At 47.5% G+C, this 22531-nt stretch overlaps 3 protein-coding genes across 8 annotated transcripts; 2 read left to right on the top strand and 1 right to left on the bottom strand.

The window, feature by feature from the left end:
* Nucleotides 1–62: 62 nt before the first annotated feature.
* Tmem265 (transmembrane protein 265) lies at nt 63–4506 on the top strand. 2 transcript variants are annotated; one of them, XM_042666861.1, is made up of 3 exons: nt 63–156; nt 1525–1695; nt 3729–4506. In XM_042666861.1, exons 2-3 carry the CDS (start codon nt 1528–1530, stop codon nt 3888–3890), a joined length of 330 nt encoding a protein of 109 aa, XP_042522795.1. In that variant the 5' UTR covers nt 63–156; nt 1525–1527; the 3' UTR covers nt 3891–4506. The 2 variants fall into 2 exon arrangements, with proteins under 2 accessions (XP_042522795.1, XP_042522794.1); XM_042666860.1 differs by having other exon boundaries at nt 63–545.
* A 1864-nt stretch (nt 4507–6370) lies between these two features.
* Phkg2 (phosphorylase kinase catalytic subunit gamma 2) lies at nt 6371–18185 on the top strand. 5 transcript variants are annotated; one of them, XM_042666812.1, is made up of 10 exons: nt 6371–7175; nt 7500–7612; nt 11693–11868; nt 12128–12182; nt 13715–13780; nt 13866–14029; nt 17014–17104; nt 17194–17347; nt 17420–17545; nt 17640–18185. In XM_042666812.1, exons 2-10 carry the CDS (start codon nt 7518–7520, stop codon nt 17931–17933), a joined length of 1221 nt encoding a protein of 406 aa, XP_042522746.1. In that variant the 5' UTR covers nt 6371–7175; nt 7500–7517; the 3' UTR covers nt 17934–18185. The 5 variants fall into 5 exon arrangements, with proteins under 5 accessions (XP_042522746.1, XP_042522747.1, XP_042522749.1 ...); XM_042666813.1 differs by lacking the exons at nt 6371–7175; nt 7500–7612 and adding an exon at nt 7632–7704; XM_042666815.1 differs by lacking the exons at nt 6371–7175; nt 7500–7612 and having other exon boundaries at nt 11712–11804.
* A 121-nt stretch (nt 18186–18306) lies between these two features.
* On the bottom strand, nt 18307–22463 carry Ccdc189 (coiled-coil domain containing 189). The gene is made up of 9 exons (XM_042666777.1): nt 22220–22463; nt 21540–21571; nt 20746–20811; nt 20476–20645; nt 19897–19967; nt 19610–19726; nt 19235–19295; nt 19060–19155; nt 18307–18485 (listed from the first exon to the last, which is right to left on the bottom strand). The coding sequence occupies exons 1-9, from the start codon at nt 22424–22426 to the stop codon at nt 18307–18309; spliced, it is 999 nt and encodes a 332-aa protein (XP_042522711.1). The 5' UTR covers nt 22427–22463.
* Between the last annotated feature and the right edge of the window lie 68 nt (nt 22464–22531).

The raw sequence follows: 22531 nt of genomic DNA, 5'->3' as shown, positions 1-22531 counted from the left end.
TGGTCTGGTGGAGGGCTGGGTGGGAACTTCGGCATCATTTTTCCCTTCTCTCCCTCTTGCAAAGGCCATAATACTGATCTGCAATCCAGGATTGTATACCACTGAGGCTGTAATTTCACCTCAAGAAGAGGGAAGATTGGCAAAGCTGACCTCCTGGTAGAGTTTCCCAAAAAGTTTTAGTTCTAAATTACGAGAACGTATTTATCCTCTCTCCTAATCCCTTCGTTATGTGGAGCTCTTTGATGCCTCAGTCCGCCCTTCTTTTAACCCTTTGGCTCAGATGCTTCCTTTCACTCCTTTCTCCAGAAGGCAAGCAGCCTACCTCTTCTTGCTTCATCCCAGGGCCCTACACAGCGTTCCATCTAGCCAAACTGGTTTGAGTCAGCCACACCCCTTTCCCAGCTCCTGGGGCTCTTCAGAAGGTGGCTGGCCACCCAACCCTAGCCCTGGGTGGGGCTTGGAGCCCCGAGTCTGCTCCTCCACCCAAGTCAAATCAAACCTGAGGCTGGAGCTGAAACTCTCAATCCCTCCAGGCCTATAGCCAGGTAAGAGCCCCTGTTTACATTTTCTGACCTCAACCCCCTGTTACCCCTCTATGGGTGCTTTATGTTTACTTCAGCTGAGTTACTTATACCTATTCCCCTGCAGTTTTGTGGCATATACCTTCACTTTCTGCTTGTCTGGCCTCTTTCCCCCAGTCTGTCTTTTGTTGTATTTGAGGAATCATAGATGGTTCCGTTTTGTTTAGGCTTTAAGGGAATGGTTGGACGTAAGATTGAAGAGGGTTTTATGATGAAGGCCTGAGAAGATGTGAAATGAGTAGGGCATCATTATGCAAGTTTCTATGTGGAGATGAGGTCATTTGGACTCTTGTTAATCTGATTATGTAGGTTAAAATGGGGGAGAGGAGGTGGCAAGGAGGCAGCCTAGAAAATAAGGTACCAGCTTGGGGGAACTAAGGTCTTTGTGATGTTCAGGTTCTTCAACTGTTTAAAAAGGAGGAGGGGCTTATATGGTAGGCCTCTCCCCTGGGTTACATGTCTCCTCTCTTCCCCCCCCCCCCCCCCCCCCCCACACACACACACTTCTATCCTTGGGATTGCTTATATGTGAAATGGCTGCTTTGAAGAAGGTTGCAAGACCTAGGATCTTGCTAGGTCCTCAGTACTTGGGAGCGGTCTCTGGGGAACTTAAGGGGCCTTTGAAATACAGTTTAAAATCACTTGTTCATGAGCCATATATGCTGGTACACACCTGTAATTCCAGCAATCCCAAACTAAGCTAGGAAAATTGGAATTTTAAGGGCCAGCCTGGATTATATCATAAGATGCTGCCTTAAATGTCTTCAGCTTTAAGCTTTTTTTCTGGTCTGAGTCACTCACTAGAGGAATTTCCAAGTGAGGCAGCATTCCGAAGACTTGGGCCAAGCTTTCAAGACAGCATGCTTTAAGAGGGGTGGAGTTACAGCAAGCCAGTTCAAGGGCTTATTGTTGGGCTTACAAGTGCCTTGACTATCGCCCACAGGTGATGGAGGACGAGGAGAAGGCAGTGGAGAGCTTGGTGAGCAACACAGAAGCTGCTCATTCTCCATCCCCCATCCGTTGCTGCTGGCTCCGCCTTCGCTGTTTGGCAGCCACTAGCATTATCTGTGGCTGCTCTTGCCTGGGAGTCATGGCTCTTGTGTTTGCCATCAAGGTGAGGAATACAGTTCTGTGGGAGCAGGGGTGGGAATAAGGCAGTGGTTTTATCTGACCTGTCTGTTGGTCAGACAGTAGGTAAATAGCTATCAGTGCTTGGCTCTGGGCCTCAAGCCAGAATAAGGTGTGATTACTGTCATCAAAGGACCATGCATAGCCTAATAAAATAGGTAGCTATAAAAATGGGTAATATTAATAGTTCATCAGTAGCAGGAAGCATAGAGTATCTTGGGAGCCAGGAGGGTTTGTGTGTGTATGCATAAGTAGTAGAGCTGCTAGCTAATGAGGCATTTTAGGGGAGGTAACAAAAAATAACCTTAAAGATGAATGAATGAAGTGAAAGGTCATTCCCAGTAAAGTAAGTGGTAAGACCTGGACCATTAGTTCAGTATGGCTGGTCCAGTGAGAGTAAAAGATGAAATCAGAGAGGATCCAGATTTCTGAGAGCCAGTTTTATGCTTAGGAACCTTTACCTTCAGTACTTAAGAGTCATGTTAGGAGTTTTGCAAGGGGAGAGGGGCATGGTCAAATTTGTTTCAGAAGGGTGTACTCTTGAGTTAAGTGTTGGTGGTTTACACTTGCAGTTCTAGCTATTCAGAGTTCAAGGCCAGCATGGGCAGATACATTTTTGAGACTTAACCAGTCAACCAGCAAAAGAAGTGGATCTGAGGCTAGAATACCAGCCTCAAGCGGAAAAGCCAAGTCCCTGAGTTCAAGCCCCCTTGCTGATATCAAAAAGGAAAAGTCTGTTCTCAAGGCCTCCCTCAGGGTGAACTGGTAGGGGACAAGACTGGAGAATTGCTAGGGGTCAAGACTGGAGGCAATGTGTCACATTGGCAGCAATTTCAAGGAGTAATGAAGCACTGATGAGAAGGCATCATCTGGATAGGTAGCTTTTGTTTTTAGTTAGAGGGGTGTGTGTGTGTGTATGTGTGTAACTAAACTCTCATCCTCACATGTTCTAGGAAATTACCACTAGCATATCCCACCTGCACATAATTTTTTTTTTTAAATGCCAGTCCTGGGACTTGAATGGGGAATTTAAAAAATTAAACAGTTTTTTCCAAGGTAATCTTCACTACTTGGGAAGCAGGGGCAGGAAGATTTCAAGTTTAAAGCTAGTGTGGTCTGGGAGCCATGGCTCATATCTATAATTCTAGGGAGGCTGAGATTTTAAAGGATCCCAGTTCAAAGCCACTCCAGGCAAGAAATTCTTAGCTCTAATTAACCACCCAAACTTTGAAGTAAGTCGGGCGCCGGTGGTTCACGCCTGTAATCCTAGCTACTCAGGAGGCTGAGATCTGAGGATCTCAGTTCAAAGCCAACCCAGGGAGGAAACTCCACGAGACTCTTATCTCCAATAAACCACTAGAAAGCTGGAAGTGGCGCTGTAGCTCAAGTGGTAGAGTGCTCACCTTGAGCTGAAGAGCACAGGGACAGTGCCTAAGCCCAAAGTTGAAGCCCCATGACCAACGAAAGAAAACCTACAAGTAGAGCTGTAACTCAAGTGGTAAAGTGCTAGCTTTGAGCAAAAAAAGCTAAGGAACAGTGCCCAGATCCTGAGTTCAAGCCCTAGAACTGGCACAAAAATAATCTGGATTAAGATACTGAGATTCTGTCTCAAAAACAACACAAAAAGGGCTAGAGGATAGCTTAAATGGTAGATGCAAGGCCCTGAGTTCAGTCCCCAGTACCAAGGAAAGGGAGGTACTTTTCAGGCTGGAGATGTAGTTAAGTAGTAGAATGCTTGCTGGGAATATAGGAGGTCCTGGGTTTAATCCCTAGCAATGCACAAACAGGCACACACACAATGTGGGACTTTGTAACCTAACCAGGGCCACCTTGGAAAGTAGGCAGGGCAGAGATATATACCTTTACTTTGCAGATGAGGTATGAGAGACATACTAGAAAGGAAGGTAATATGTTAGAGTGTGAGGTTATAAGCTGTGGTGGATGGTGGAGTGGAGCGGGACGGTGGGTACTTTGGGGCAGAAGCAGGGGAAGAACCTAACCAAGAACCTGCCCCCACAGGCAGAAGAGCGGCATAAGGCAGGCCGGTCCGAGGAAGCAGTGCACTGGGGGGCCAAGTCCCGGAGGCTCATCCTGGCTAGCTTTGCTGTCTGGCTTGCTGTCCTTGTTCTGGGTCCCCTGCTGCTGTGGCTGCTCTCCTACACCATCGCTCAGGCTGAGTGACCCAGTGTGGCCTCTGTTGAGTGTCAGCTGAGACCGCCTGAATCCAGTTGGATAGTGCAGCACTGCTCAGTTCTGGTGACAGCTGTGGTCCTTTTGGCTGGAAGGATGGTACCTGTCTCAAAGGCCCTTGAAAGAGCTCATCTAGCCCTTTATAAAAGAAGGGCAGCAGCTGAGACTGAGGAGAGGTCCACTTACTCTGTTCTTCCAGTGCCCTTACCTTCTGTCTCCCTTACCCCACTACATCCTAGGGGCCTCCACCCAGAAATGATTGAAGACCAGGCCTGATTTTATTAGATGTTTTATAATAAAGAACAAACAAACCTTTTTTGTTGGTAAAAATGTTCCAGTCTAATTGCTTTTTTCTTTTCCCTGGGTTTTTGGTGAGAGTCAGACTGAACATCTGACTGATAGCTTAAGCCTGCACCTGGCCTCTAAGCCTCACCTACCTAGGAGCTCCAAGAGAAAGGAAGGAAGGATTTTGTTTCTTTGGCAAATTTCCCTTATTGTGAAAACCCTAGCTTCTTTATACATAAACAGAGACTTTGAGGCCAGAAAGGAAAAACAGTAGCAGTAACTACTATTCAGAGTACTGTCAGGCTGTGTTCTAATAAAGTACTTTGTTTCTTCCCTCCTAGTAACGATTCAGTAGTAGTTTCTATTATTCTTTATAGTTGAGACTATAGGTGCAGATTCATCAAGATCATTCAGCTAATAAAAGGCTGATACAAGCTGGTGTCAGTGGCTCACTCCTGTAATCCTAGCTACTCTGGAGACTGAGATCTGAGGATCCTGAGGATCATGGTTCAAAGCCAGTCCAGGCAGGAAAATCCCTGAGACTCTTTATTTCCAATTAGTCCCCAAAAACTGGAAGTGGCATTGTGGTTCAAAGTGGTGGGGTGCTAGCCTTGAGTAAAAATAGCTGGACTGGGCTGGGAAAGTGGCTCAGTGGTACATGCTTGCCTTGCATGCATGAGGCCCTGGGTTCAATTCCTCAGCACCATATAAGCAGGAAAAAAAAGCCAGAAGTGGCGCTGTGGCTCAAGTGGTAGAGCACTAGCCTTGAGCTGAAGAGCTGAGGGACAGCGCCCAGGCCCAGAGTTCAGGCCCACGACCAGACCCCCATACCCCCCCCCCCCCCCAAAAAAAAAATAGCTGGACTGAGGCCAGGCCCTAAGCTCAAGCCCCATGACAAAAAAAAAAAAAAAAAAAAAAGGCAGAACAAGATTGAACCAAGACAGTTTGGTTCCAGATCTGAGAGGGAAAAGTGGGGCTGGAAAAGTTAACAAGCACACTTTCTCTTGAGCCTTTGATTCAGATCATGGTTCTGGACACAGTTGAGGGGCTCCATATGGTATCCAAAGACAGTATAGGTGTCATTTGGCCAGAGAGCTGACATGTTAGAAGCCTAACCAAACTGGCTTTTATAGTGTGCTCATTCTTTTTGTTGTTGTTGTTGTTGGTCATGGTGCTTGAACTCTGGGCTTGGGTGCTTTCTCTGAGCTCTTCTGCTCAAGGTTAGCACTCTACCACTTGAGTGACTGCACCACCACTTCCAGTTCTCTGGTAGTTAATTGGAGATCAGAGACTCACAGACTTTCCTGCCTGGGCTGGCTTTGAACCGAGATCCTCAGATCTCAGCCTCCTGAGGAGCTAGGATTACGGGTGTGAACCACTAGCACCTGGCTTTTTTTTTTTGTCGGTCATGGGGCTTGAACTCTGGGCTTGGGTGCTGTCCCTCAGCTCTTCAGCTCTAGGTGAGCACTCTAACACTTGAGCTACAGCACCACTTCCGGTTTTCTAGTGGTTTATTGGAGATAGGAGTCTCACAATCTTTCCTGCCTGGGCTGGCTTTGAACCAAGGTCCTCAGATCTCAACCTCCTGAGTAGCTAGGATTACAGGCGTGAGCCACTGGCGCCCTGCCCCCTGGCTTGTTTTTGTTTTTTTTTTTTTTAATGGTGGTAGGGATTTGATTAAGATGAGCTGCCACCTCGGCCCTTGAGCTGTATATTTATTTGTGTGCTTTTTTTGTAGAGTTTTTTTAGGTTTAATAGTGCTGGGGATGTAGCTTTGGTAGAGCATCTGTCTAACATGCTCAAGTTGATTCCTAAGCACTTCAAGAACATAAAACAGCGGTGGTGGTTTATGCCTGTAATCCTAGCTTCTCAAGAAGATGAAATCTGAGGATCAAGGTTGCAAGCCAGCCTAGATAGAAAAGCCAGTAAGATTCTTAACTCCAGTTAACCACCAAAAAGCCAGAGCTGTGGCTCAATGGTAGAACACCAACCTTAGCAAAAAAATCTAAGGAACAGTATTCAGGCCCTGAGTTCAAGCCCCAGGATGGAAACCAAACACAAAACAACACAATATACAGTTAACACAAAGCCAGTATGTGAAATCACCAATGAGGAAACTTAAACTTCTTGTCCCTTTATGTGGTTGATTCCAAAGTGTTGGAAACGTTGTTGAAAGACGAAATTTATTCTGTTCCCCCACAAGTAGTCCTTTTTCATTGCTGTTAGCCTGTGCCTAGGTGATAGTCACAACTATTTGTTGAGTATTTAGTGAATATCAGGAGTGAGCTGGCTTCGGAAGTCACTCCGGGAAGAATCTCGTGTGCGTAGAACAGTTTCACACAGTCCGAGCGCTTGAGGGAAGGGTGCAAGCGTAATCCCCGTCCGCTGCCGCCACCGAACCAGGCAGCTCTCTCGCCCATCTTAATTCCGCGCCAAACGACCAAAGGGGTCTGAGCTGCAACTGGGCGTTTCAACAGCTAGCGTCCCCACCAAGAGAGCACTTTGAACTAACCTGTTGCTTCAGATTCAGATAAGAAAGCTGGGTAGAGAAGGGTCAAAGGCCTGCCCAAATTCGGGAACTGGCGGCCAGGCGGAGTCAGCCTCCAGACGACCCAGACGTGGGCACTTCCGGGTAAACCTAACTTCCGGGTCCCATTCCTGGCCGCTGACGACATTTGATGGCAAGCCCCGCCCTCCGCGGTAGATGGTTGGCTAGATCAGAGATTTTTCCCTGTGGTGGCGGCCTTAGGGAACTTTGAACTCCAATGCTCACTCCAGCCCGAGGACTTCCAGCTCCCAATTGGACTGCTAGTTTCCAATCCAAAGGATCTCTGAACCTTAGTCTTCCGGCAGCGCTGGCCATTGGCTGTTACGGTGAGGGCGGAACCTTAGGTCGTCCCGGGTACTCCTGCGGCGAAAGCCAAGGATTAAAACGCGGCCCGGAAGCCGAGGGGCTTCAACTAGACCCCGATCTTGTCGCCGCCCCTGCGGGTGAGTCTGCGCGAGACCCTGTGCCCCCCGCCCCCCCTCAGCGATCTTTAAGTGCGCCTGCGCGGCAACAGCCACTCGCCCTTGAGCCTTTTCCCCCTTCTTCCTGGCCGCCTTCTCCCCTCCCTCCCCCTGCCCCCTCCCTCTCCCGGCCCTCAGACCCTCCAGTGGAGTCTTCCCAGCCCCATCCTCCCCCTGCCCCGCCCCTATTCCCCCAGGACCCTGGCGCCCCAGCCGCAGGGACTGCGCCTCAGGGAGCCGCGATGTGCGTCCTCTCAGAACCTGTGGGCCTCCCTCCCCTCACTGCCCTCGGTTTCCTCCACGCAGACCCCCTCCTCCTTCAGAATGACGCTGGACGTGGGTCCGGAGGATGAGCTGCCTGACTGGGCTGCGGCCAAGGAGTTTTACCAAAAGTACGATCCGAAGGACGTCATTGGCAGGTGAGCCGCAGCCAGGAAAACGAAGGTCCTCAGAGGTCGGGTCCAAGCCAGGATGCACACAGTTCCATCCGAGGGCTGGATAGATGGGAAAGGTCAGTGGTCGGTGGAGAACCTTTAGTAACTAGACTGGTATTCTAAGTTAACCCTCTCCCCTCCACTCCACGAATTCACTTATTTATGTATTCAGCAAATGTGATTAAAGCACCCCACTGTGGATCATACTGAAGCTAAGCACTAGAATTGGAGTAGAATACATGTTCAATTCTCTAAGAGAAGTAGCTGAAAGAGAGTATCAAGATGCCTGGGCACCTGGATGACTCACGCCTGTAATCCTAGCTACTCAGAAGGCTGAGATCTGAGGATCAGGATTCATAGGCAATACAGGCAAAAATGTCATGTGAGATTCATCTCTAATTAACCACCAAAAAAATGCTGGAAGTGGAGTTGTGGATCAAGTGGTAGAGTGCTACTTTTAACAAAAAAGCTCAGCGATAGCACCCAGACCCTTGAGTACAGCCTTGGGACTAGTGCGCACACACACACACACACACACACACACACACACAATCAAGATAGGTAGGGGTCCGTGCCAAATGCTGTGACGTTCCAAAAAGCCATACCTGCCAGGAGTTGTGATCTTTGCTCTGTTTTTGTTGTTGTTGTTGTTGTTTTGTTTTTTATTTTTTGTCGGTTGTGGGGCCTGAACTCTGGGCCTGGGCACTGTCCCTCAGCTCTTTAGCTCAAGGCTAGTGTTCTACCACTTGAGCCACAGCACCACTTGAGCATTTTCTGCGTATGTGGTGCTGAGGAATTGAACCCAGGACCTTATGCTTGCATGCAAGGCAGATACTCTATCACTGAGCCACCTTCCCAGCCCCATGCTCTGGGTTTTGAAGTAAGAATAGAAGTGGTTGACCATAAACTGAGACAGGAGATATTCCTAGCAGAGGGAACAGTAAATATGAAGGCTTACACCAATGGCTAGAATATGATAAGAGTAGAAGGGTCAGGGAACCATGGCTCATGACTGTAATCCTGGACACCCAGGAGCCTGAGATCTAAGGACCAAAGTTTGAAGTCCCACCTGGGCACAAAAGTCTGAGAGACTTATCTCCATTTAACCACCAAAAAGGTAGAAGTGGAACTGTGACGCAATTTGTAGAGTCCTAGCCCTCAGCAAACTCAGGGACAGTACCCAGGCTTTTAGTTCAGTTCGCAGTATATATATACTCCAAGGAAAGAGATCAGTGTAGGATAATTGCTTAGCCTGAGGCTCAAAATTCCATCTCTAGGTTCATACATACACACACCAAAAGGATAGTAACCTTAAACATCTTGCTAAGAAGTAAGAATACACATACTATGATAAAGAAATTAGGCTGGAAGTACTATTTGATTGATTGAGTGAGTGAGTGAGTGAGTCAAGAGACCCACTGTGTAGCTCAGCCTGGCTGGAACTCAAAATTCTCCTGCCTCACCCTCCTTAGTACTGGAATTACAGTTGTGCTTCACAATACCTAGCTTTGGTTATTTTATTTCATTTTATTGTGCTGGTCCTGGGGCTTGAAATCAGGGTGCAGGCACTAATTCTGAGCTTTTTTGCTCAAAGTTAGCACTCTACTACTTGAGCCATAGCCCCACTTCTGGATTTTTGGTGGTTTGGAAATAAGAGTCTCAAGGGCTTTTCAGCCTAGGCTGGCTTCAAACTGCTATCCTCAGATCTCAGCTCTTGAGTAAGCGAGGATTAGTGCAGCTATTTGTTTATATTATACAATGTTGGTACATGCTATGCAAGCATACTATCATTGAACTGTACCCACGTCCCAGGTCTGACAGTTAAGGACATGAGCAAGGCACTGAGAAACAATTTGGGCTTTGAATACAAAGATCTGGATAATCATGAAACATAGTAGGAAGGCATAATTACTAAAGAGCAAATGCTCTTTTTTAAAAAAAAATAAGTTTTTTATTGTGAAAATACTGTACAGAGGGGTTACAAGAACAAATGCTTTTAAGGTAAAAAGTTTATTATACCAGAGGAGGAAGTAGTCTCTTCCTATTGAAAAATAAACATAGAATCCGTAGAGGTAGCATTTAGTTCAGGCCTTAAAGCAGGGATTCTTAATTGGATGATTTCAGGTGTCTTTAAACCTCCTTAAAGATGAGTAATCTAAGCTGTACTCCCAGGACTCACACCTATAATCCTAGCTTCACAGGAGGCTGAGATCTGAGGATCATGGTTCAAAGCCAGCCTGGGCAGGAAAGACTGTAGACTCTTATCTCCAATAAACCTCCAGAAAACCAGAAGTGGCACTGTGGCTCAAGTGGTAGAATGCTTGCCTTGAGCTGAAGAGCTGAGGAACAGTGCCCAGGCCCAGAGTTCAAGCGCCACAACCGACAAAAAAAAAAAAGAAAAAGAAAAAGAAAAGTTGAGTAATTTATTACTAAATCTATTACTAAAGTGGGAATCAAGAAAGTAGAGGGAAGCAGGGAATGTGGCTTAGTGGTAGATTGCTTGCCTAGCATGCGTGAAGCCTTGGGTTCGATTCCTCAGTACCACATAAACAGAAGGAAAAAAAAAAGCCAGAAGTGGTGCTGTGGCTCAAGTGGTAGAGGACGAGTGTTGAGCAAACAAAGCTTAGAGACAGTGCCCAGGCCCTGAGTTCCAGTCCCAGGACTGGCTGGAAAAAAAGAAAAGAAAGTAGAGGGAGGAAAAGATGAAGGGAAGAAGAGAGGGAGGAAGGGGGGATATTCTAGAAGCTAAAAGGTTCTGTCCTACTTGATAGAGCCAAAACTGAACATACCTATGAGCTGCTGCGTTTGGTCTGAAAAGCAATAGTTCTCATTCCCTGATTTAATTAGATGGATGACAGAATTCTAAACAAATTAGTAGGTGAGCAAATCCATGGGAGTCCCAAGAAAACATGGCAGGCAGTAAGGCCATGTAAAAGGCAGCTGAGGAACCAACCTAAGAAATGTGGAGCAATCTGGACGCTGGTGGTTCATGCCTGTAATACTAGTTACTCAGGAGGCTGAGATCTGAGGATCACAGTTCGAAAACTCAGTGAGACTCTTATCTCCAATAAACCATTAGAAAACCGGAAGTGGCACTGTGGCTCAAGCGGTAGAGTGCTTGCCTTGAGCTAGAGAGCTGAGGGACATCGTCCAAGCCCAGAGTTCAAGCCCCAGGACCGACGAAAAAAAAAAAAAAAAAAGAAATGTGTAGCAATTTACACCTGAACCTGAGCTACTTGTAGGGCCATATGGAGTTGATGATGTGGTCTGAGCAAGGAAATTTGTGTTCCTCTTTAGAAAGAAAGCCATGGACTGTGAGTGTGTATGTATGTTTGTGTGTTGGTATTGATATGGGGCTTGATTTTAGGGCCTGGCACTGTCCCTTAGCTTTTTCACTCAAGGCTGCTGCTCTACCACTTCTGGCTTTTTATTAGTTAATTGGAGATTATAGTCTCTTGGGCTTTCCAAGCTAGGTAGCTTTGTACCTTGAGCCTTAGATCTCAGCCTCCTGAGTAGCTAGGATTATAAGTGTGAACCTCCAATGGGCTTTCTTATAGATGCTTTTCAAGATGATCACGTTCACATTTCAGAGTTACAGAACTGAAGCCTAGAGACTGTATGTCATTGTGTCAATTGGTGGTAAATTGGGGCTGAACTAAGATCTAATTCTCAACTTTGGTCTTCCAGCTACCAAAGACTCCATGTCTCTGTGATTCCTTTTATATTTGAAGTATTGTAGGGGAACTCTGGGATTTGGATGGGGTGATCAGAGAAATATGAGTAGCAGGTGATTTCTTTCCCCTTCCTGTAATGGAAAGGTTCTGAGGCTCAGTGTAGAAAGGCCTTGCCTAGGTTTACCCATGAAGGGAGTGGAGGAACCTAGATTAAACCCAGATCTTCTGTTTGGTTAGCAAAGTGCCTGACTATGAAGCTATTATAGGTGAGGGTGAGTTTTTCAGGTGGTTCCTTGTCCAGAGTCTTTAGAATCTGGTGCAGAGAGTATGAGGCTGCTGAAGCTCTAATCTGTATGAGACCCTGACTTGTGCTGTGGTCTGACTCTGGCAGAGGAGTGAGCTCTGTGGTCCGTCGTTGTGTTCATCGAGCTACTGGTAATGAGTTTGCAGTGAAGATCATGGAGGTGACCGCTGAGCGGCTGAGTCCTGAGCAACTGGAGGAGGTGCGGGAAGCCACACGGCGAGAGACACACATTCTTCGCCAGGTCGCTGGCCACCCCCACATCAGTGAGGCTGCATCCCCTGTTCTTGCTGACAGCCCCACTGTTTACTGGCCCTGCCCCCAGCCCACACCCCAATGTTGCCTCTAGGCCTTTCCTTCTCTTCCTCCTGGCTTTCTGCCACCTCCCAAGAGTGTGGCCAGACTTTGGGTCCCTACTGCCGCCTTCCTTCCCAGTAATAGCCCACTGTTGCTTCAGGGTGGAAATCCTCCTGGAATATGTATCTCTCCTTCCATCTGTCTCTGCCTTTCTGCCTCTTTCCCCAGTCACTCTCATCGATTCCTACGAGTCTTCTAGCTTCATGTTCCTGGTGTTTGACTTGTGAGTATCACCCTGCCCTGTCTGAGAAGCCTCTTCCCCACCTCTTTATATGGCTCCAGCCTTATAGCTTAGTGAGACCACTGTGCTCAAACCCCCTGTATCTGTTCTAGGCAGAGACCTGCCTCCCTGCCAGTGCGTGGCCCATTCTGAAGGTGCCTTCAGTTAGTTTATAGAAATGATTTTCTGCCAACTCTCAGAAGTAGTCCCATTATACCACCTTAACAATTTTGCAAGACAATGACCCTTTTGAGGATTGAATCAGAGTTGCAGGTATTATTATTTTTATTTTTTGTCTGTCCTGGGTCTTGAACTCAGGGGGCTTGGGCACTATACCTGAACTTTTACACTCAAGGCTAGAACTTTACCACTTTGAGCCACAGCACCACTTCTGGTTTTTCTGGTAGTTAATTGGAGATTAGAATCTCATGGGCTTTCCTCCCTGGGCTGGCTTCAAAATGTGATCCTCAGATCTCAGCCTCCTGAGTGGCTAGGATTACAGGTGTTAGCCACTAGTGCCCAACTCCAAGTTGTAATTATAACTTCAAAATTTTTTTTTCTGGTTTTAAGGCTTGAATTTTGGGCCAGGGCACTTTCCCTGAGCTCCTTTTGCTTAAGGCTAGTACTCTACCCCTTGAGCCACAGCACCACTTTGGGCTTTTTCTGTGTTAATTGGAGATAAGATTTTCCTGCCCAGGCTGGCTTCAAACTGTGATCCTCAGATCTCAGCCTCCCAAGTAGCTACCAGTGCCCAGCTATAACTTCAATTTTAAAGATACAAAAACTAAGCACAATTTCAAAATAAAGCTGTAGTTTGTTTTGGTAGCAACTGAAATCTTGGTCTATATTACCAAAAGAGCCACTTTAAGATACTTTTTAGGTACAGCTATTCTCAGATAATAAGAACCTGCTGTGACTTAAACAATGTTTTTACTTACCTAATTTCCCACTCTTTCCTAATTGACTTTAAATGAATTAATCCAAATAAAATCAGGAGAAAAATGAGAAAAAAAAAAAAAAAGAACTGCTGTGAATTACTGTCACGAATCATTTCTTGCTAGAGTAGCCTCATCACCACATCATCCATACTCTGGCCAACTCAATAGCCAAATTGCCCCTGTCATCCATTTTACTAGAGTGCTTTTTTTGTTTTGTTTTTGATGCTGGTCCTGGGGCTTGAATTCAGGGCTTCAGCACTATCCTTTAGCTTTTTTTCACTCAAGTTTGGTGCTGGTGCTCTACCACTTGAGCCATAGCTCCACTTCTGGCTTTCTGGTGGTTAATTGGAGATAGCCTCATAGACTTTTCTACCCGGGCTAGCTTTGAACTTCAATCCTCAGATCTCAGACTCCAGAGAAGCCAGAATTAAAGGCATAAGCCAGTAGTACCCAGCCAGAGTGCTCTGTCTGTGAGTGTTCCTCAGGGGAATCTCTTGGCACTGGCCTTTCTGTGATATTTTATGTGAGCACTGGCTTACTTTCTCAGCACCTCTGTGGGGGTGTATATTCTCCTCCTGTGGCCCTCCTATTCCTTAGGATGCGGAAGGGAGAGCTGTTTGACTATCTCACGGAGAAGGTGGCTCTCTCAGAAAAGGAAACAAGGTAAGGGCAGAGCCTGCAGCCCCTGGGATGAGTTGGGGGTAACAATTGGGGTGAGGAGAAGCAGAAGAGATTGCACCTCCCCCAGGTCCATCATGAGGTCTCTGCTGGAAGCAGTGAACTTTCTCCATGACAACAACATTGTGCACCGAGACCTGAAGCCTGAGAATATTCTCCTAGATGACAATATGCAGATCCGGGTTTCAGACTTTGGGTTCTCCTGCCACTTGGAACCTGGCGAGAAGCTTCGAGGTGAGGGATCCAGGTCCCTAAGAAGCTGGGGAGGGATCAAGACTCAGCCTGAAGTTGTTTGGCTGGATCCGAGCACTGAGTCCCAAACACCGGCAAAGTATCTTCTGGATTCAAAGCCTTTTGTACAACTCAGTGCGCTGCCTGATCTGGGAGGATGGAGTGAGATGGGTACTCAGCTGGCAAAGGGAAGCTAGAAGGAAAAAGCTTACTGATTGAACCTGAGAGATATACAGAGGAGGGACCTCTGTGGCTGGGCTTGTCCCAAGAGGGAGGGCTCAGCAGCATGTTTGGGGTCTGTATAAGACCACAGTGTGCCTTTTCAGTATTGTGAAGACCCGGATCAAGTCTAGATAACCTGATATCACTTCTTAGCAGGGAGCGGAAGACAGCCTCACCCAAGGTTATGGCAAGAAGTAGTTCCAATGCAAATGGGAAATCTTGAGCAAAACTCAACTGTGAGAATCTTTTGAGCTTTTATTTGTGCTGCTAACAGGGCTTGAACTCAGGGCAATGTGTTCTCCTTTTTTTATTCATGGCTTGAATTATACCACCAGTTCAGATTTGTTTTGCTAGTTAATTGGAGATAGCCTTTTATTTTTTATTTTTTGGTCAGTTGTGGGGCTTGAACTCTGGGCCTGGGTGCTGTCCCTCAGCTCAAGGCGAGTGCTCTACCACTTGAACCACAGCACCACTTCTGGTTTTCTAATAGTTTATTGGAGATAAGAGTCTCATGGACTTTCCTGCCCGGGCTGGCTTTGAACTGTGATCCTCAGATCTCAGCCTCCTGAGTACCTAGGATTACAGGTGTGAGCCACTGGCACCCAGCTGTAGATAGATAGCCTTTTGAACTATCCTGCCTTGGCTGGCTTTGAACTGAGATTCCCTGAGGATCTCAGGTTTAGCTTCCTCAGTACAGTAGCTAGGATTGCAGGCATGCATCACCATCACCCAGCTTCTCAGAGCTTTTGGTATTCTATCTGTCCCTCAGGGGCTTTATTGGATCTATTAGTAGTTTAGCTATACAAGACACTGATGTAGACAACCACACCAAGCCTTTTACATTTTGCTTCTGTAAGTCTTCTCAATAACACTTGGAGATAAAATTTGTATCTTTCTAGACGTATCTTGTTTTAAAGCTATAAGATGACTTGTCCAAGGTCATTCTGTCAGAATTTGAACTTAGGCAGTCTGAACGAAGCTCATACTATTCATCTATGGACTCACAAATGCTGTGTTTTTTTATTTCTCTCTGGGCTCCACATACATTTTCCTCCTTATACAGTCATCTCTACTTTGCCTCCTCCACTGCCTTCCTTGGCGTAAGTGATGTAGTCCTCCTCTGCTTTATGTTCTTATATATAGTCTTCCTTTATGACCTACATCTTACTCTATTATTGTTAGCTTTTTGGAAGACAGTGAGCTCGGTAAGAGCATATTCACTACTGAGTCTTTAATAGAGTTAATGGTACATTCAATAAATACTTGGTGTAGGAATAAAATTCCCAAGAATGTAATGGCTTTCCCAAGAACGGCTTTTTTTTTTCTTTTTTTTGTTGTGGCGCTTGAACTCTGGACCTGGGTGCTGTCCCTCAACTCTTCAGCTCAAGACAAGCATTCTACTGCTTGACCCACTTCTGGTTTTCTGGTGGTTTATTGGAGATGAGTCTCACAGACTTTCCTGCTCATGCTGGCTTTGAACCTCGATCCTAAGATCTCAGCCTCCTAAGTACCTAGGATTACAGGCGCCCGGCAAGAAAGGCATTCTTAATTTAGGCCTGTTAACATTTCCTGGGAGTGTGCCATGGGACAGTTTGGAAATTACTAGAATGGAAGAATTGGTGCTTTTTTTTTTTTTTTTTTTTTTTGGTCATGGGGCTTGAACTCTGGGCTTGGGTGCTGTCCCTGCGCTCTTCAGCTCAAGGCGAGCGCTCTACCACTTCAGCCACAGTGCCACTTCTGGTTTTCGAGTGTTTATTGGAGATAAGAGTCTCACGGAGTTTTTCTGCCCAGGCTGGCTTTAAACCAAGATCCTCAGATCTCAGCCTCCTGAGTAGCTAGGATTATAGGCGTGGCCACCGGCGCCCAGAAGAATTGGTGCTTTGAAGTGGTAGAAGAAACTAAAACATACAGTATTTGATCAAGTCATAGAAAGCTCAAGGCTTTATGAGCGTACACTTCATACTGACACCAAGATGGGAAATCTGAATCTGAATCAGGGGAGGGTTTGATTTTGGTTTATTTTTGTCAGTCATGGGGCTTGAACTCAGGGTCTATACTGCCCTGAGCTCCTTTTGCTCAAGGATAGTGCTCTAATGCTTTCAGCCACAGCATCACTTCCAGTTTTCTGGTAGTTAATTGGAGATTAACTTTCCTGCCCAGGTGGCTTTGAACCATGATGCTCAGATCTCAGCCTCCTGTGTAGCTAGGATTTCAGGTGTGAGCCATTAGTACCCAGCTAAGGGAGGGTTTTAAACAAGGCCTTACCCAGTATGTTCTTTAAAAAGTCCCACATTTCCACTTAGTTCTTCCATATTACAGGACAGAAAGGAATGTAAAAAATAAAATTGCCTTCCCATATGTATTACATATGTAATGAGGGGATAGGTGTACTGAGAGGTTCTCTACAGTAGCGTGATCAGTAAGGGGCCTAGCTAGGCAAGGGGGTAATAAGGCCAGACCTTGAGAGACTCTCCTTTTGGTAGACTCTCCTTATGAGTGGTAGAGCTAGCTTGACTGGGAAGTTAAAGGAGGCAAATGATATGGTTGGGTAGGACCAGGCATTCCTAGGAAGTCCACCAGGGGCCATAGGCAGTATTTGGGCTGTTTAACAGGAGTAGTGGCTAGTTCAGAGGCTTGCAGGACACAAGCAGGAACAGAATCATAACACGGGACAGCAGTGTTAAGGAGGTTCCAGCAGAGATCTGGTGCTAAGAGTCCTGGAGAAGGTTTGTTGAACCCCTTCAGTCTCTGCTCTCTCTCCCCAGAATTGTGTGGAACCCCAGGGTATCTAGCTCCAGAGATCCTTAAATGCTCCATGGATGAAACCCACCCAGGCTATGGCAAGGAAGTGGACCTGTGAGTTTCTGGCATCCCTCTCCCTCCTCTGTGTGTACTGTCCTTTATATTTGCCTATTACCTAATCCTAATCATGGTCTCTTTCTCAGCTGGGCCTGTGGGGTGATCTTGTTCACACTCTTGGCTGGCTCACCACCATTCTGGCACCGGCGCCAGATCCTGATGTTACGCATGATCATGGAGGGCCAATACCAGTTTAGTTCACCCGAATGGGATGATCGCTCAAACACCGTCAAAGACCTGGTGAGCTGGGACCATAAGAGGTCCATGGGGAAGGCCCAAGATCTGCCCCTCATGCTCTGGGGTTTCCCCTAGATCTCAAGGCTACTACAGGTGGATCCTGAGGAGCGCCTGACAGCTGAGCAGGCCCTACAGCACCCTTTCTTTGAGCGCTGTGAAGGCAGTCAAATCTGGAACCTCACACCTCGCCAGCGTTTCCGGGTAAGACATAGAGTGGCAGGGTCTACATCTGCCTATTCTGCAAACATCTCTGGGCTGGATGTTCCACTGGAGCTCACACTGCCTCCCTTCTCAGGTGGCAGTGTGGACAGTGCTAGCTGCTGGACGAGTAGCCTTAAGTACCCACCGTATACGACCGCTGACCAAGAATGCACTGCTGAGGGACCCCTATGCGCTGCGGCCAGTGCGGCGCCTCATTGACAACTGTGCCTTCCGGCTCTATGGGCACTGGGTGAAGAAGGGTGAACAGCAGAACCGGGCAGCCCTCTTCCAGCACCGGCCCCCTGGGCCCTTTCCCCTCGTGGGGACTGAAGAGGAAGCGGACTCCACTGCTGTCACAGAAGATGAGGCTGCACTGGCGCTGAGCTAGCACCTCAGCCATGAGAAGTCTCAGGAAGCACGACTCTCCAAAAGGAGAGTCTGTCAAGGTCTGGCCTCAGGACCCCCCTTGTCTAGCTAGGCCCCTCACTGATCAGGCTACTGTAGAGAACCCCCCAGTATACCTACCCCCTCAGGCCGATACTTGCAGATCAGAGCTGGAGTGGAAAGAAGCCACTCAGAATACCATGCTCAGCCTTGTCAGTACTGCGTCTGAAATAAAATCTGCTACACGCCAGGGAAAGCAAGTGTCCCAGGTCTGCTATCTTTCCTGTCTTCCACAGTGAAGCCTAGAAGGTTGCTTAGGAGAAAGGCTGAGTGTGGGGCGCTCTGGCCCAGGTTTTTATTGGTGAGAATTCTGAAGATCACTTTGTCTTGTTCTTGCCTTTGCTGGGTGGTGGCTGGTTGGGTCGCTCCAGTGCATTCAATTTGCTGTTAAGCCTGTCCTCACTGGCCTTAAGTTGTTCCTCCATCACCTGCTGGAGCTGTCCCAACTCCTTATTCAGCTGAGTCTTGATGTAGGTTTGGAGGGTACAGACCTTGTCTGCAGGGGTGGAGGAGAAGTAACAAGTAGGGGATACTTGTCCCTAGCTATGGAAAAACAATCCCACAGGCTACATAGGAAGACATACTGCTGTGACTTAGGAAATGTCAGCCAGGCCCTTCTGTGAGCCACAATTGGGCACAACAGCTATGTTGGACTTTTGGAATCAGATTCTAGAAGGCATTATCACAGCACCGCTCCCTGCAGCAGCAACCTCTTCTGGGATGACCAGCTGCTGATCCTGGTAGCTTAATAGCTACCTGACTAGCTGTTTGGCCTTGGGCAGGTTAGTGATCTTCTCCACTCCAGGTAAAATGTGAATAGTCTTGAGATCTAGCATGTAGGACTTGGTACACAGTGTCACCAGATCTCTGTTGGTATTGTTGTTGATGGTTTTCTAATCATCCTCTTCCTGCAGCCACCTCTTTTGCCCTACCCCCTCCCAGAAGCAGGTGCTTTTATTTGTCATTGTGGACTTCTGCATTAGGAATCAGAGAGGACACTGAAATGGTGCAAATCCGTTCTTTCACAATGGCTCTGAGTTACAGGGTTCCCTGACACCCCTGGTACTCACTTGTCTTTTGCTCTAGCTCCACTTCTTCCTCTGGTTCTTCTGCCTCTGGGATAACTGGCTCTTCCTCCACCTCCTCTTCACCGCTGCCTTCTTTCGCTGTAAACCAGAAGTGGGAAGAGGCATTGGCCCCAGCCATGGCCTAGCCTCTGCCCTTCTACTCTGGTACACATCTTACCCTCTAGCCAGGGCTTACACGGCTCTAGCCCTATGTAAGCCAAAGAGAGATCCAGCCGCACCTAGAAAGAGACAGGAAAAAGGAGGCTAAGAGAAAGGCACCTGCCCTGAGAGAAAAGGAAAGATAGAGGGGCTGGGAAGGTGGCTCAGTGGTAGAGCGCTTGCCTTGCATGCATGAGGTCCTGGGGTCGACTCCTCAGCACCACATAAGCAAAAAGAAAAAAGCCGGAGGTGGTGCTGTGGCTCAAGTGGTAAAGCGCTAGCCTTGAGCTGAAGAGCTGAGGGACAGCGCCCAGGCCCAGAGTTCAAGCCCCATGACTGGACTCAAAAAAAAAGGAAAGATAGAGACAGCCTCTTGCAAGCCCATTGCCAGTACCTGGGGTGTGAAGACGTATTTGTAGAGCTTGAAGTGGCGGAAGTAGGTGTTGACCACATAGTCGGCTAGTGCCAGCAGCTGTTCCTCCTTAAAGAGGTCAATGCTGAAGGGGGGGCGCTGTGGTTAAGGACTAGGAGTTAGAGTGTCAATAGCTTCCTGAAGCCTGGCCCTTTTCTAAGAGCCCAGCTATCTAGGAGCAGGGTGATGGCCTTCAAAGAAGCATGATGAGCAGGAAATTAGGTTAGACCCTGTCTGGGAAAGGGTGATGGGTACTCCAGGGTACTGACCCTGACTCCATGGCAAAAAAGAACACTGGTAAAGTAGCGGTAGCATTCCTCCACGTTGCCCAAAGGGGTTGCTGGTAGGGAAAGCAAGGTGCAGCCATGAGTTCTCCCTCTTTTTTTAATCCCTTCATCTCTTAAACTTCAATGTGAGCTTCAATGGTGGACAGAGCTAAGCTTAAAGTCTGGCTTGTTCCCTCAAACTTACTTAACTGACCCTTGCTACATACTGTTTGAGGCACTCAAGAAGACAAAGTCCTACCTTTAGGAAGCTTATATTCTAATGATAAGTAAACTAGGGAATAATATTTCAGCTATTATCAAACATCCTCAAGAGGGAAAATATATAAAAACTATTTTATTGAGCACAATGGCAGACATTTACATATGCCTCAGAGCAGTCCCACAAAGTTAGTGCTGTGTAACTTATTGATAAGAAAACAGGATTTCAAAGGCAATAACTGGCATGCAGTTAGTAATGGCGGAACAAAGATTCAAGGTGGTAATCTCCCTACTTCTGCCCATGGTCATTTGTGCCAGCCCAACTTGGAACTCAAAACTTTCTGGTAGCCACCTCCCTCTCACCAACACAGGCCTTGTGAAGATCTTGGAGCATGGCACAAGCCGCTGACATCTGCTCTAGTGAGAAGCCCTGCTGGCGGCAGAAGATGAGTGCGTAGGAGAAGAGGTCCAGGGTGATGGCATCCCGCAGGCTCTGTTGAGGACTGCCAAGCTCCAAGAGCTCAGCCAGTACCCTTGGGAGGGAAAGGAAGGAGTGACAAGTCATTACCCTACATTCATCACATCTTCCCTCCCTAAACGCTTTCCCTGCCCCCTCCCTGTATAGTCCCATACTCCCTCATCTCCTCTAGGGTGGTTGTCTTCTCCAGCCTTTGCATGGAATGAATATCCAGATATTTCCTGTCAGATGAAAAGGAGAAACAGAATTGATGGCTAGTATACAAATGTTTCATAACAGGACTATCTGGTTACTACACCATCAGACTGGAAATCAGGAGGATCTAAGTTTTAAGGTTGAGCTTTTTGGTAACACCGTGTTTAACTTTTGGCAAGTCACTTAGCTCTGTGGGCTTCATTTGAGTAAATGAGAGATGTGGCCTAGATGATACCTAAGAATTTTCTCCATTTATAAAGTGTATAGCTACAGGCTGGGAAGGTAGCTCAGTGGTAGAGCGCATGAGGCCCTGGGTTCGATTCCTCAGCACCACATAAGCAAAAAGAAAAAAGCCATATGTGGCACTGTGGCTCAAGTGGTAGAGCGCTAGCCTTGAGCTGAAGAGCTGAGGGACAGCGCCCAGGCCGAGTTCAGGCCCCATGGCCTGATCCCCCCCCCCCAAAAAAAAGTGTATAGCTAGGAAGTGAGTTACTGTCTCTACAACTATTTCACTGTAGGATCCTGGTGAAATCTCTACTGTGGACTCATTTACACTCTCAGTCCTTGTCTGTTTGCTCTCATTACTACTTGAGACTGAGGAGTCTGGGAAAATGTAGAATTGCAACTGTAGCCTCAGTCTCATCTGTAAACTGGGACTGCCCTGGACAGGACTGGTTGGGGGGGGAGGGGAGGGTCACTAAAGGAATAATGCATGTATGAAGTGTAACTTTTCCCCAAAGTTCTTCACACTCACCACATGCAGATTGCAGGCTGGGGCAACGGTGGCTGTGGAAAGAAGGTGAGTTGATTGAGGTACTTGTCCCCTATGGGTTGTGAAGTTCCAGTGGAGCTAAGCACTGCGTGCTTTCTCATTTCTGGAACTACAGGACAAAGAGGGCAGCACTGGGTTTCACAAGCCCTAAGTATTATTTATAGCATTTTAACAATCTGATCACACACACCCTTACCTCATTTTACCAGAGTGATTGGAGAAAGCTCCCGAATTAAGTTACTAAATGTAATGAAACCTGGCAGGTTTTTGTTTGGGCATAAAAACCAAGGGCCCTTGGAAGTGGCGCTGTGGCTCAAGCGGCAGAGCGTTCGCCTTGAGCTGAAGAGTGCAAGGACAGGGCCCAAGCCCAGAGTTCAAGCCCCACGACCGACCAAAAACAAATCAAAAACAAAACCAAGGGCCCTGCACGTTGTCCCTGGGCGTTTTTGCTCAAGGCTAGCGATCTACCATTTTGGCCACAGCTTCATTTCTATCATTTTCCCGGTCAATTGGACTTTCTTGCCCCGGGCTGGCTTCGAACAGTAGTCCTCAGATCTTAGCCTCCTGAGTAGCTAGGATAACAGACGTGAGCCCCTGGGCACCCGGCCAAGGGTAAGGCTATTATAAACATTCACGAACGGATCGCTGCGTCCTGCTCTCACCGGGAACAAGTTGGCTGTAGGGTCGTCCATCCCCACAGAGGCGGAGGCCGCGGTGACCGAATCGCTCCGTGTCCCCGTTCTGCTCCTCATGGTTAATCCACTCACTGAGCTGCGACCCTTCTCTAATTCCCGCTGCAGTTCAGAGAGGTGTTCAGACTCCGACGGCACCCTCATTCCTAGGACGTGGCTGGACTTAGAGCTAATCATCTTGTCCTCGGTGCAGACTCCCAGGGCCAGGTTTGGAGTACAGATCTCCCGCAACGACTGCTAAGTCCTGGCGCGCCCGCGATTCTCAGCCAATCAATGCGGCCC

This window comes from Dipodomys spectabilis, unplaced genomic scaffold, assembly GCF_019054845.1.
Source record: "Dipodomys spectabilis isolate Male_0828 unplaced genomic scaffold, ASM1905484v1 ptg000366l, whole genome shotgun sequence".
Classification (NCBI taxonomy): Eukaryota; Metazoa; Chordata; class Mammalia; order Rodentia; family Heteromyidae; genus Dipodomys; species Dipodomys spectabilis.
This window is presented reverse-complemented; position numbering and strand designations above follow the sequence as displayed.